General features: G+C 37.5%; 1 protein-coding gene across 1 annotated transcript in view; it reads right to left on the reverse strand.

The window, feature by feature from the left end:
- The window catches only part of DTNA (dystrobrevin alpha), a 307,279-nt gene that overhangs the window by 128,624 nt on the left and 164,430 nt on the right, over positions 1-14,225 (reverse strand). The window contains exon 2 of the mRNA XM_067553817.1: positions 3,922-3,989. Within this exon, the coding sequence (XP_067409918.1) occupies positions 3,922-3,989 (68 nt within the window). The remainder of the gene's footprint in view (positions 1-3,921; positions 3,990-14,225) is intronic.

The raw sequence follows: 14,225 nt of genomic DNA on the forward strand, positions 1-14,225 counted from the left end.
TCTCTACTACTTCCTTTTCACAGTTGGCTATCTTAATACCATCTGTTCCTGGCAAAAGGGACTCTCAACTACTTAGCATCAGGACCTGAAAGGTTTTGATTTTTCTCATGACGTGCTTTACTGTTAACAGACTCAGTTTTTCTCTTCTGCATTAACACTTTGCTCACAACACTGGAGAAAGAGAAATTGCAATACCATGCCTCAGATTTTTCAGCTAACAGTCATTACTTTTTTATTAGGACTGATTAAGAAAACCAATTCCTCTTTTTGTACAATAAGACAGACTGCTATATAGATCACCTTTCCTTACCCCATAAGAATTGGGCTAATTTGGGAATAACTTTGAATTGATTGTTAAGGTCTGATGCCTGTGTTGTTGGATGGCACCTAAATCTTATTAAATACACTTTAAAAGATCATTGTATGGCTCATTAGATTTTTTTTACTGTTGTGATAACATACACCAAGTAATATTGGTGTAGTGATGTAGTGCCTTTCAACTATGGCTTTGGAGTGCCTCTCAAAGGTCTTACCTCAAGGTTTAAAGAATTTTCTGTAAGTCTCTGAGGTAGGTATTATTATGCCCATTTTACAAACTGATAAATTGCAGAGGAAAGGCTGTTACTTGCCCAAGGTTCATAGTGAATTGGTGAGAGAATCAGACAGAGAACTCAGCAATCATGTCTCCTAGTTACTGCTATAACCACAATGTGCATATTGCATAGTCAATAAACAAACATAATTCTACACAATGGGCAAGATTCTGTGCCCCAGGTCACAGTCTAGGGGCAGGGCATGATAAGGTATCTTTAAAGCTGCTTTCCCAAAAGCTGCTGGACTGTTTCAGGGCTTTTGGCATAATATAGATATCGGTGGGAGCCTAAGTTATGACACCCTCTCCAAGTTACCCTAAGGGCCGCTGTGCTGCCAAGAATATTCTCAGCACCATGTGCTGTAGTCCCACCCGACACACCCCTCCTACCACCAGCCCCACCACACCCCTTATGCTGGGGCTTGAGATGCAGTCCTCAATAGGCAACCATACAGCTGGCTCCACAGTGTCTGTACTGGGGAAATTCTCCCTTGGCTTTTAGGACCCCTTTATGCCACTGGAGACCTTTTACAAGGTAAAAGTAAAGGGTCCGGAGCAGGAGTGAGAATCTCCAATATACACTTTGTAGGATATGGTATTAAGCAGAGCTGAGCAAACTTATAAGCAATACATTTTGCCATTTTTGCTGTTTGTTGAATGATTTTTATGAGTTGGGTGAAAACATTTTTGAACAAATTGGCTGGACAATGGAGGAAGTTTACTATTCCTGCTTCTGTCCCAAACATATCTAGTGTTCACTCTTCATATTTTGGCTACAGTCTGAAATTTGTTCTTCCAATAACTTTTGTACAAACAAGACCTTACTTACATGGAAGCTGATGAAAAATAAATAGAAATGGCAGGTGGGGATAAGGCAAATCAAACTTCAATTCCTAAGTTTCCTAAATGATTGCCAATAGTTTCTCATACTATTTGCTCAGCTGCAGCATTAGTTTGTTCCTTCTGGGAATTCTTATCACATTTCATATTGTTGGCAATTTGAAAAGATAAAGCCATACATTGAAAGCTTTATCTCTTGTTTCCATACTATAACACTACTCTGTCTACTGGCTAATGTACGTTGGCAGCCCTAAGTGGATACATGTTCTGTTCTCCATATTTTGTGATGCATCCATCAGTTCATTTCCTTCTAGATGTACGTAAACATGTCAGCTAAAACTAATGGTATTCCATTTATTTTGACATCCTAGTGTGCCTTTTGAGTTTTAAGAGACAATATAAACTTTGACCTCAGAATTCCAAACAATAGAATAGTAGAGATGATGCTTATTCATAGAACATTGTAACTGGCAGCTGGAAGGATGTCCACTCAACAGGAAAAAAACCCAACTGTTTTAGGAGTAGAGTGTAAACACTAAATACAGAGATGCTTCAGAATCCACCTCCATGTAAAATATGAAAGCTCTGTCTTTAGGAGAGCACTTAAGCGTCTTCTTAAGTCCTTAAGTGACTGAAGAATTGCTCCATGTAAGGTTGAAAGCTTGTCTTTCACCATCAGAAGTTAGTCCAATAAAATGAATTACTTCACCCACCTTCTCTCAAGTCCTACTGACCTTTGATCCTTTCCTTTTTATTCAGTGCTTTAAATGTACGTTTTCTTTTTTCTTTTTGCAAACAGCAAGGAAAGGCAAACATTAACTACATAATCATACATAAGGAAATAAAACATTAAAAACACTCTACATTTTAATATGTAGAAAATGGTGCATAATTGCTATTTGTGTATGGCACAGGCAAAAACAAAACTTGTAACAAACCATCAAACTCTTAATAAGGTTCAAAATAAAACAGATGTTCTGCTTTAGGAGTGTGTATATTAGACTAAAAAAAAATACAGGGTGGTAAATTTCTCTACTGTCAAGATGTCCAATACTTTACTGAGGGCTTTATGGTGGGCTTGATCCCTATTAATGTCTGGCTCAGTAGGAACATGAGGATCACACTATTGGGCAGCAAAGTAATCAAGTTTTCTAACAGGTGCATCTCTACCAAGACCCCGCCCCCTAAGGGACATATGTAGTTGTGTGGGAAAACCTAAAGTCAGACTCGCTTGCATTTGACCCTTTTCCCCCAAAAGTTCAAAAATGAAAAATCCTGCCATGCCTTTGAAAGAGCCTCCAATGCAATTGCAGCACCAATATATACCAGAATCAGTTTGGCCCATGTCTGTATAATCAGGGTGGTGTCAGATATGTTCTCTGCAACAATGAACATTGGTTCAAATGGTTAGTACAGACAGACAATTCAGATATGTTTCCAGGCTTCCTCAAAATTTAGAGTCAAGATAAAACCCAAATTTTAAGGCGGGATTCTCAAAAGCACTCAGCATTGTTCTAACTCTGCTCCCAGTGATGTCAGTGTTTAAAAAAAAAAAAAAAAAAAAAAAAAAAAAAAAAAAAAAAGACCTCTCTGGGTCAAGAGTTGGACCAATACTGAACATTTCTGAAAACCACACTTGTAAAATTAAACTTAGTTTACTATGTGCCTTTTAGCTGGAGGATCCAAAATCTTGAAAAATAGCACAGATGTAGGTCATCTGCTAGACATATTTGTTAGACAGATTTAATATTTTTCCTTCAAAGTTTCGTAAAAGCCTTACAAAGTACTATTGTTCTGTCAGCATTTACTAGTTTGATAGTACTAAACCTCAGGGATGTCTATGTAATGTCCTTAATCAATCTAAGGGATATAACTGATTATTCTGACAAAAAAATTAGGTAAATCTAGTAATCATGAAGATCCCAAACTTCAAACAAGGATAACAGTCTCTCAAAGGAAACAATGGATTGTTCACAATAGTTCCCACTTCTCATCTCCCTTTAGGAAATAGGGCAACTCTTGTTCACGTAACATTTTGTGGAGAGTAAATAGGTTAATTATTTTAGAACAGATAAACTTGGACCATAAAAGGAAAAAGTAAACAATCATCCCCAAAATACTAGGTCTCTAAGGAACAGTTTCAAATCCCAGATATCCCACTTGAATTTATCCTTTTCCAACTGTTACATTTGTATAATTGTAGGTATTTTAACTACTTTGGATGAATTAACTATCATGAAAACAGAGGGGTAAAATAACAACTTGGTTCAGAAGCTCACAGAAATCAGGGATGGAAAAGATCTATTCTTGCACTATTTGGTTAATTAAATCCACCCTGATGCAATTTCTGTTTCAGTTTAAAAACACGTTGTTTAGAATGAGATGTCAATCCCTTGGGACAGATAGTTTAAGTAAGGTTTACTGATGGTAAGTTGTATCTGGTTCCTCTTGCAATGAAGGAGTTATATCTTTAAAAACACAGTACTTACGCATTTCTGCAAACAGCTGTCTTCTTTCTGCCATGGTATTTCCTCTTTTCCCACAATCTTCAATCATTCTAGAAGACAAAGTCATCAGAAAATATTTAATATCCACAAGCTGAACATCAGCCCTTGCCAGTCCTACTGTGGTGGCACTGTTTGGGGGAAACAGATTACATTCTCCTCCCTGGCCTAGACTTTGATTTCAACTGGCTCCGCCTCTCCCAAAGGCAATGTTCAGATTTTCTGTTCTATCTGTCTTTCTGTTACTATCTCTAACTGATTTACATAAGTCTCCAAACACCCAACTTAGTTTGTCCTAAATGAAGGGATCTTATTGGTAAATTATATAAAGAGAGAAGAAATCGGACTATGTAATATCTCTGCCTCTATCCACCAGAGTTGGATTCAAACCAGTGCGCATAAAATGAAAAGCTATGTAATCTCTTGAGCTCCCCGCTACCACATGTATTTCTAGTTGAATTTTTAATAGTAGACATAGGTGCTTGTAGTAAGGCATCATATCTAGGAGACTGATTAAAAACCTATTAAATGATTGCATCTTTCAGTAATCAACAGAGCTGAGCAAATAGTTCATGGTGAATAAAATTATTAACTGAATTTAGTCATTTTTTATTGTTTATGTATTGTTCAAGCCGCTTACAATTCTTTAAAATGTATTTGTTATGCAAAGTTAATCACCAAATATTCTCTACAAGTAATAATTTGTCTGTATATTGTTCATAAGCAATTCATTATAAATATCTGATAGTCAAAATTTGACCTGGAGTGGTTAGTGTTGATTTGGCACAGGGGTCACATGGTTCTGTATTGATTTCCTAATTAGATTAATTTAATCTTTAAGAGTAAGGCCACTCATTTACATATTCAGAATATGTTGTCCACAAATGTTCTCTAACACTTGCATAATAGGCACTGTTTCTACAGTGCCACTCAACTCATTTGCAGGGATAAAGAAATAGAAAAGGGGCACAAATGTAGGGTTTTTTACTTGCAGAAAAATACTTAAGACATTTACCCAGGTCTAGTAATCAATGTCCACTATGATATTGAAAGGGCAGTGTTTGGTTATGTACTCCTTTTCGATCTCTCATGTGTGGCCCTACCTACCATGTAGAAAGGCCTTTTCTACTGAAGGAAAAATAGTATTTTCCAAATCACATGTACCATTTTCTTCCAGAAGCATATTGCTAAAATTATCTTTTCCTTGCTGAAAATCCTTTTGTGTAGCAACTATTTTCTTCATGCCACCTCATCATCCTGTCATTTCCCCCTTGATTTGTTTTTCTGTACAGGCATTTCTTTGGCATTCATCATGGTAGTATGCAAGTAGATCAACATACATCAATGAATACATGCTCCTGTGAGCTAAAGGAATATTAACCCCATCTCATAGTTAGGGAAACAGAGACACATAGGGATTGTATGACTTGCCTGGGTGAACAAAAGGAAGTCTATGGCAAAATCAGCAGAATCCAGGTCTCCTGAGCCCATCCAGTGTAGTATCTTAACCACACCACCATCCTTTTCCTGGAACATTATATTGTTACAGCTGCTCTTTATCTGGGAGCCATGCTTTTGAGATCTTTAACTTCTACAGCTAAGCTCATTATTATTTATTTTCTTTGATTACTATAATCCAGATAGGCCTCAACCAGGTGAGGGCCCCATTGTGCTAGACATTTTACAGATGTACTGTAAAAACAGTCTTCCCCCAAATAATCTTCAAGACATGATACAACAAGTGGGTGAAAGGATGTGGAGAGGTAAGGTAACAATGACACAGTCAAATTATTGCCTAGACTGCCTCTGGGTGCAATTCATAGGTGTCACTAAACTAATGAGTAGCACTAATCTCACTTAGCCATCTCCTGTTCTTCATCTTTTACTTTGCTTCCTATCCTTTTGAAAGGGAAAGTACCTTACAGCATTACATGAAGCTAAGATAGTTATTTTCAAGTCCCATTGGCAGAAATTCAATCATATCCCACATCATCAAAATCTTCTTTCCATATTATGAATTTATAAAACTAGTATGGATCAAACCCTTGACAAAAGTAAGATGTTACTATAACCCGCTGGTCAGCGTGCATTGTGTCCATCCTCTGCGCCCAGTCCACAGAGGACTGGAGTCTGTTTCAGTTCTCAACTATACAAATTGACATTCTAGCACAAGATGTAGCGACTCATACTTTCAGCTCTGGACAACTTCAGGTCAATCCCCACTATCAGTCAAGATGGCAATTGAAATATTGTTTTACTCCAATGATTCTGTTGTGCTTATAGTGGACGACAGTTCACAGAAAAATAGAAACTAATGTTCTAAGGTGCACCTAACTAATATTCTAATGCTCTTCTCACCAGGAAATAACTTTTTTATTGCAAGTAAGAAGAACACCTATAGTGTATCTAATGACCGTTATTTTCATGGGCTAATTAGTAAGGGTGCTGATGAGCGAGGCAGTAAATGTCAATGTGCTGCAGAGTCATTTCCTCAGAATCCCAAAATCTGTTTCCAAACACAAGTTTTCCAGCCTCTGAAAATATTATTCAACTTATATGGATGTTGAGCTGATGCCTTCTATGTTCATTTTATACAATAGTACAGCTTCAGGAAATGCAATAAATAGTTTAGTCCTGACTGAGTCTGATTTGACTCTTTCAAAAGTAATCTCTTCCTCTATTTCCATATAGCACCAAGCACACTTTATCTATTTTATAATTTTTTTTTTTTAATAAAATCAGGAAAAAATACCAAATGCTGCAGAACAGAATAAGAAACCAAAGATATTTCTCTCTCCCTCCCCCAAGCCTCCTTGCTGTTATGCACCTTTCATTTATAAATATTGTAACAGACCACGATATGTCTAATCCATCTCATATGCATTGGACTGCTATAGAAGAAATTGAGGATTTTAATAACCTGTTTTCTCTAGGGATTCTGCTTAGACATATTTCTGTATCTTGAACTATGCTATATGAAGGGGGTCTTTAGCACGTAAGTAGTACTGCTATTGGTGGTGTTCCTTTCTAGGTTTAATGATTCCAAACAAGTTAATTGCCATATATACTCAGATTTTGCTCATTCTATAGTCTGGTTGAAGCCACCCAATTAACATTTTGACAAAGGCCTCACCCTCACAGGTGTGATCTGTGATAGATGAAGCATGAAGGAAGTCAGTGAGAGTGCTAGTGAGAGAAATAATGCACTGAATTCGATCAATCATGGCATAAAGAAATTACGAAGTCCTATGCAATAGTTGTGAGGCTGGTGACAAAGGAGGGCATAAAATCCAGGCCAGTGAAATTACTCTTCATGGTATAGGCTAGTATTTGGATAAAATTGGCCGTCTCCATTGTAACATGGGTATGGAAGGGGATAAAACTTCTGCTTATGTTTTGGCCAGTTTTGATCCCTGAGGTTCTAAAGGCTTTGGGTGTGTTTCAGGCTGCATTCTGTGAGTGGAAGCCATCTCCCACAAGACCAGCAAAGTCTAGAAAAATATCTTAAGTCCCCTGTTGGTAAAGAATATCAACACTGGAGCTCTTCAGAAATTTGACAATGTTTTTCCACCAGAAATTGCCAGTTGATCAAAATGTATCTATTTTGATAAAATTGGGATGGAATTTCTGCTATATATATATATATATATATAGCAGAAATTCCATATATATATAGGGGGAGAGTATGAACTTATACCTGGGACTCCTACATCCAGGGTGCATGTCACAATCATCAGGCTACTCTTGTGCTCATTCTGGTTCAATGAATATTAATTTATACAAAGTGGGACATAGCTCCAGCAGGAGAGATTAAAAGGGACCCCATCCCACAATCCCCAATGGGGTGGTGATTAGGGCAGTCCCCTAGGATGTGGGAGATGAAGATTCACATTCCTGCCCTGGGTATCCCACATCCCAAATGAGCATCATAAACACCAGCCTATGCAATCAGTTAATTGGTTGGCTTCTAGGTGCATGCGTTCTCTCTCTCTCTCTCCGGGTTTTTGTGAACATTTTCGAAAGGGCTTGGTTTTGTTCCACAGCTGAACAGGAAAATTTCTTGAAATCTCAAATCTTTGTGGGACAAGAAAACTGTTTCCTGCCCAGTGGTAATCAACACCTTCCTTTGGGAAAATAAGGTGTTAATACCTCTTAAACAACCAGTTTTCTAGCTCATGCTCAAGAAACCATCTGAAATGATACCTTGTTGGAAGGGGATGAAAGTTAGACATGTGCTTAGGTACCTGATTCAATCAAGGACTTAGGACAGGTGGAATGATACTTTCCTGACCTATGCTTGCTATATATTAGACAAAATGGGAAGTGCAGTTTTATACACAGCTGATCAGTGTTTTTTAAAATCAGCTTTGGCTAAACAATAATATGCTGTGTTCAGTAAAGACTGTCTTTAAATCCATTATTTACACATTTCTTCATTGTAAGTTGATTAAACCCTTACACATGCACCCATCAACTGCTGCTACTTGGGACACACTGATTTAAATTGTCCTCTGTAAACTGTACTCATTTCTTTCTATGACTTATTAGTACTAGAAATATTAACTTATGAAAAGGAAACGACCCTCCAATATCTAGCCTATAGTTATTTTAAAAATATCTTGAAAGCTGCAGCCAATACCCATGCATGGTCTATGGTAATTTAAAAGATACAATTTTACATTAATTCCTCTTCCCTTCTCCTTCCCCTCTCAACCCCACATAGATAGATTCTGGGGGTCAAATTCAGCCATGGTGAAAGTGGATGTCACTGTGCTAACTGCAGTGGAGTTGTCTGTGCTTACTTCAGAGATGAATTTGGTCTGGTGAGTAGGAGGCTGAGAGAGATGTTAAGTGCTGGATAAAATCTTATTTGCCGAGTCACCAACTTCAGCAATCCTTGAAGTTAATAACTAGAATCCAGAAAGGCCATTTCAGACCCCTTTCCCCCTTAATGGATTTATTGGTGCCTTCTGAATGACTTGTTCCATTTCTTTTAATGAAGTAGGCCTTTAATAGGTCTCTCTCAGCTTTACATTCCTGTACTAATCTTGGGCAATATAATAAAATTGTTCATTGCTCTTTCCTGAGGCTAGGTGTAATTGCATTGCACTTACAGTACTTGTTTGTACTTCATCTAGATGAGCTACTTACAGTATAGGAGAAAAAAGCGTTTACTAAGCTCATATCAAATGTGTACCTCAGCAACTCTGCCTCCTCAATAGTTTACCTTGTTCTTCAACTTCTAAATTAAAAAAAAAATTGTCTTGATTCATACATTCAGTAAAATGTTTCTTCATTTTTAAGAACACATTTTATCACACACTTTTCATTAGTTTCCCTTTTGGGAGTTTCATAAACTTAGGACAGGATTTTCAAAAGCACACAGCATTCGTCTAATTCTGCTGCCATTGACAGTTTACCGTAAACTTCAATGGGAGCAGCAGTGGGCTGATGCGGAGTCTTTTAGAAAAACCTAACCTTAAAGTTGGAAAAATAAATCATCATTAAAAAAAAAAAAAAAAAAAAAATCAACACAACACCAGAAAGAAAGGGAAACAGTTTCCTCGTTGTAATCTTGAAGAGTCCAAATATACTAATATCAAAACTAATGGACACCGCAAAACCAGAAACTTAAAGGCTACCACACTTCTCACGCTTCAGGACATGAGCAAATCACCAGTTACAGTCACACCATCATCCACACTATTGCAAACATCAAGCATTTAAAAACCACAAATGAGGCCAAAAATAATTGAGAGCCTAAAATAATTACCTTAATTTTTTTTTTTTTTTTTTACAGGGGAGCTCTCTCTTTGCCTTGTGGTTTTTGGGCCTTGCGGGTACACTTAGGACACAGTTTTTTCCCACAACCATGAAGACTAGGAATTTATTCTTTTTTGATATAAGCTCAGAGATAGATTCTCACTATTTCAGGAGGTGGACCTTTAAGAAAAATTCCAAATATCATAAGACATGATAAATTTGAGATTCAACATTGTATATTGCACAAATTGCTGAATAAACTAAGGGCTTTATCCAGTCTTGCTCTGTCATGGACCTATGAAATCTTAAGAGGCAGCACTACCAGACTAGATAAACCTTTAGTCATCCATTAGGTCAGTTCCTGTGCTTCTTTGAAAAGCTAATCTACAGAGAACCAAAATGTTGTAATAAAAGCACCTGGACAGAGGTAACATTAGTAATGTTTGTGCTCTAAATATACTCTCACCTCAAATGCTTTTTAGTGACTTAACAAATCAGCTCAGTAACTTCTGAGGGGCCTTTCAGCAGTGCTTGACCTACATCAAATGTGTAACAGATCAACTTTTTAAAAAACTACTATAAATTTAGTGATGACCCTCCATGGCTCTTTCCTACCTCCAAATTCATAACACTATTTTCTCACAACTTCTTATACTTGCTCTAAGTCTGCTTAAGAATTTTACAACAAAAAATGCCAATACCAATTTCCCCTCCACTTGAATGTGAAGTTTCAAAGCTATTGCTCATGCGGGGAGAAATTTAGAATATAACTCCACCTAACAATAACTTAAATTTGTACTTTTACATTCCCTTCTTGATACATTGAAAATATGTCTCAAAATAAAACAAAGCAAAATGTCGACAACATGCAATATGTCAGACTTGGTTGCCAATTTTTAAACATTACTCCCCAATAGCTTGTCCCCAGTGAAGTCAGTGTGAATTTTGCTCTTGATTTCAATGGGGCCAGGATTTCACCCTTCAACTATAGTTTGTTTACTTAATGTGTTTGCATACTATATTTTTTTAAATACAAAGTATGATCAACATTAATATTAGTCTGTCTCTCCTATATCTGGTTTGCTGTTCTACTTTCTTTGACGTGGTCAGGAAAAGGACATTTCATAGGGAAACCCTTAATGAAACTCAAGGGATAAGAAGGCAGAGGTCCTGAAGAGAGGTATCATGTAGCTAAAAATCTCTTTCCTTAAGATAAAGCATGTTGACTCCTGCTTTCACTTGCAGCTCTTCTTTGGCAGTGCAGTGCCATAAGGCAGGCTGGAGCATTTCACATATAATTAAACTCCTGCAGAGTCAAAAGGATTTCACAAATTTCCTTTTGCTGGTTCAATTAAACCCAAATTCATTTAAAATAAACTAGCAGCAATAGAATTAGATTGGGGAGGGTTTACTCATTTTAATGCTGGTTCTAGTTTTGGTACACAAAGATTTGATGCCCACTTTACTGTAGGACAACAAGTAGTTTCATCTCCTTTGTAAATCATAAACAACCTGTGATAACTATGCAAGAAGGTATATTGGCTAAACAACTGAAATTATTGCTTACCCATGCATCTATTGTGAAATCAGCTGAAATCTTCTCTTACTAAAATAAAAACCTGGCTAATGATTCATTATATCAATGAGCTGTCAAACAACTTGGTTGAAACAGGATTATGAGGCTTAAAACAGTTTTTTGCATCACTGTCTCCTTAGATGATCAGTAGTTTTTGGTATCCAAAACTATCAAATGGGTAGTCATTGATTGAGAGAAGTTCAAATAACATTGAGCTAAAAATAGTTTTTCAAAGCCATATAGTACCAAAAGGAATTTAAACATGTTCCTCTCTTTGTCCAGTATTTGCAGCACATTTTCTTTCTTTTCTCTACTTTTTCGTCTTCTTGATGTACCGTAAGAAATATATAGCACAAGTTAGAGCCTAGAAGCTGCTCTATGTGCTGGATGGGTATGAGGCCAAGGGGCCAATCTAGCAGTCAGATATTGTCAGGGCATAAGAGAAATTCAGTTATGTCCCTTGCTCCTGTTCACATCCCCTATGTTACTGGCTGGGATGAGAGTGATGTAGAAGTCACTATGCCAGCTCAGCTCCATACAGAGATTCCCCTAAAGTGGAAATTATTTTGTGGTTGCATCCATCAGCTTCAGTGCTGCTGCTTTGCGTTGCCCGATTGGTGCAAACCTGCCTAAGTGCACTAGCAGATCAGAGTTAGAGACTAGAGCTTTTTTGTTAAGGAAACTAATTTCCACTTATATTGATAAAGGACCTCAGTCAATAGCCTCAGGTATTATATATCTCTTTCAGGCACTTCACTCACAGCCATATATTTTTCCTAGTATTGATGTCCACATCACGCTGGTCAGAACCAAGACACGTATAGTCTTGTGTATAAAGAAATATATAGACATGTAGCCACTGCAGGATTATTACAGATGCATCAGCTGGCAGTGGTAAGCGATGGAAAGATGATACAAATTTCATTGCTTGGATTACTTCTAAGAGTTTGTAAAAATGTAAATGACAGGAAATCATAGACCAGTATAAAGATTTCCATAATTTACAATAGTGAGCACATAAGGAAGGTAAATGTATATAGACCAGAGTTTAGCAAACTATCCCTATTCATCAAAACCTTCAGGCATATGCCTAATTATAAGCACGTGCTTAAATTCTGTTGAAGTCAGTGGAATTTAAACGGGTGCTTACAAAGTATTTTGCTGACTAGAGATGGACTGCTGAATCAGGGCTACATTTATTAGATTATTATTTTTCTCTAAACTGAGGCTAGAATGAACATAAGACCAAAAAAAAAAAAAAAAAAGACAGCACACATGGGGCATAAATACAATAGGATATTACCCCCAGACATGGCACTTTAAAACACACCAAAAGGCAAGAAGCTAGAGTTAACTAAGATATCATTATGGCATGTGAGAGCCCATAATTACATGCAGAGACATATTTAATAGTAAAGAATGGAACTCTATCATATATGGAAGTCCTGGGGAGCAGAGTTTTCTTGGAAAATCAGATGAAACAGAGAAGGAAAAAAAAAAGAAAAATCTTTTCCTACCCCTAAATTATTTTAATATTTTCTGAAAAGCACAAGTGGCTGTGATTTAGGGACCTTCAGCTTAGGTTCTCCCATCACAAAAGAATTGGAGAAGTAAACTTTTCTTAATGTCCATCACATAAGACTAGTAGTTTATGTTCCTGGCCTATCCTAACACAGAAGGTTAATGTATGCTCTTCTGTTACACAGCTGTCCGTAAACAGGGTGTAAAGGCCCTTTAAGAATAAAGGAGTCTAGAGGACCCCATTCCAGATGTCACAATGAACAAAGCCCAGAAAACGGCCTGGTAGCAGAAGAGAGAAAGTGGTCCTGAGGAATTAGGAAGTGGATGAGGGGGACACAAATCCCAAAACACTGCTCCTTTAAAGGCCTGGAATCAGGAGCCCTATAGCGTAGAGTGGGGTGGGGCTTCCCTCTCTTTCAGCCAGTTGGAAGGAGCTCTCTGGAGGAGTGCAGTGCATAGACTGCCTTCTTCAGAACAGAAGAGACAGGGAAGGAGATGGAAGGCAGGACCAGAGGACTGAGCTCCAGCCAGTAAGAGCTGGGACTGGTGGCTTTGGGTAAAGCAGACTCACAGAGGAAGAGCTGTGGGTATGGCAGAAAAGCTGGAGCTAGATATGAACAGTTGAATTATGATGGACTTTATGCTGGGGACTCATTAAGGATTGTTTGGATTATTTTGTGATTAAGGACTCTGAGTACTGTGTGAACTTCATTTGATATTAAACACAGCCCCGGGTAGGGATGCTGTGAGCCACAACCGAGACTGCGTGGAGAGCTGAAGAGGCCTGCCAGATGGCTAGGGTGCCTGTAAAGCAACTCCTGGCCATGAGGGGACACTTGGGTCATGGCCACCACATCTTTGATACAAATCTATTCTGACTTTGCCTCACAGCAGATCCAGGCCCTCTGGAACCTGAATTAGCCATTATATTATCATACATCTTGCTATACATCAGTCTGGTTCATTAGTTTTTAGTGATTAATGAATATCTGAAAATTTAGTGGAGGCAAAAATATGAGTAAAATTATGGATTTAATAAATGATATATCGGGCTTCCGATGTCCTCACTACAACACAGAGTGTTAGCCATCCAGCAGTGAAAATCTGGAATAATGAATAATCCAGAGCAAAACACTCTTTATTTCAACAGGTACAGGATGATAGGAAACAAAAGCAAATGCTAACTAAAAGGATGGAAAGCTAGATGCACCCTTCTGGGTAGTTTATGCTCCCAAATAAAAAAAAAAAAAACTTAATACACTGTATTACTTTTAATCTAATTAAAATCTGACATTTTATTATGCAATATTTATTTTTACAACTGCATACAAGGGAAATGTTATACAATACAATTAGGCAGAAAATGGACTTGTACAGAAAGCCAGAATGCAAAGCTAATGCCTGGTGTGCTAGTAAACAGACAAAAAAA

Source organism: Emydura macquarii, unplaced genomic scaffold (genome assembly GCF_026122565.2).
Source record: "Emydura macquarii macquarii isolate MOO-44397 ecotype Brisbane River unplaced genomic scaffold, CSIRO-AGI_Emac_v2 contig_1477, whole genome shotgun sequence".
Taxonomy (NCBI): domain Eukaryota; kingdom Metazoa; phylum Chordata; order Testudines; family Chelidae; genus Emydura; species Emydura macquarii.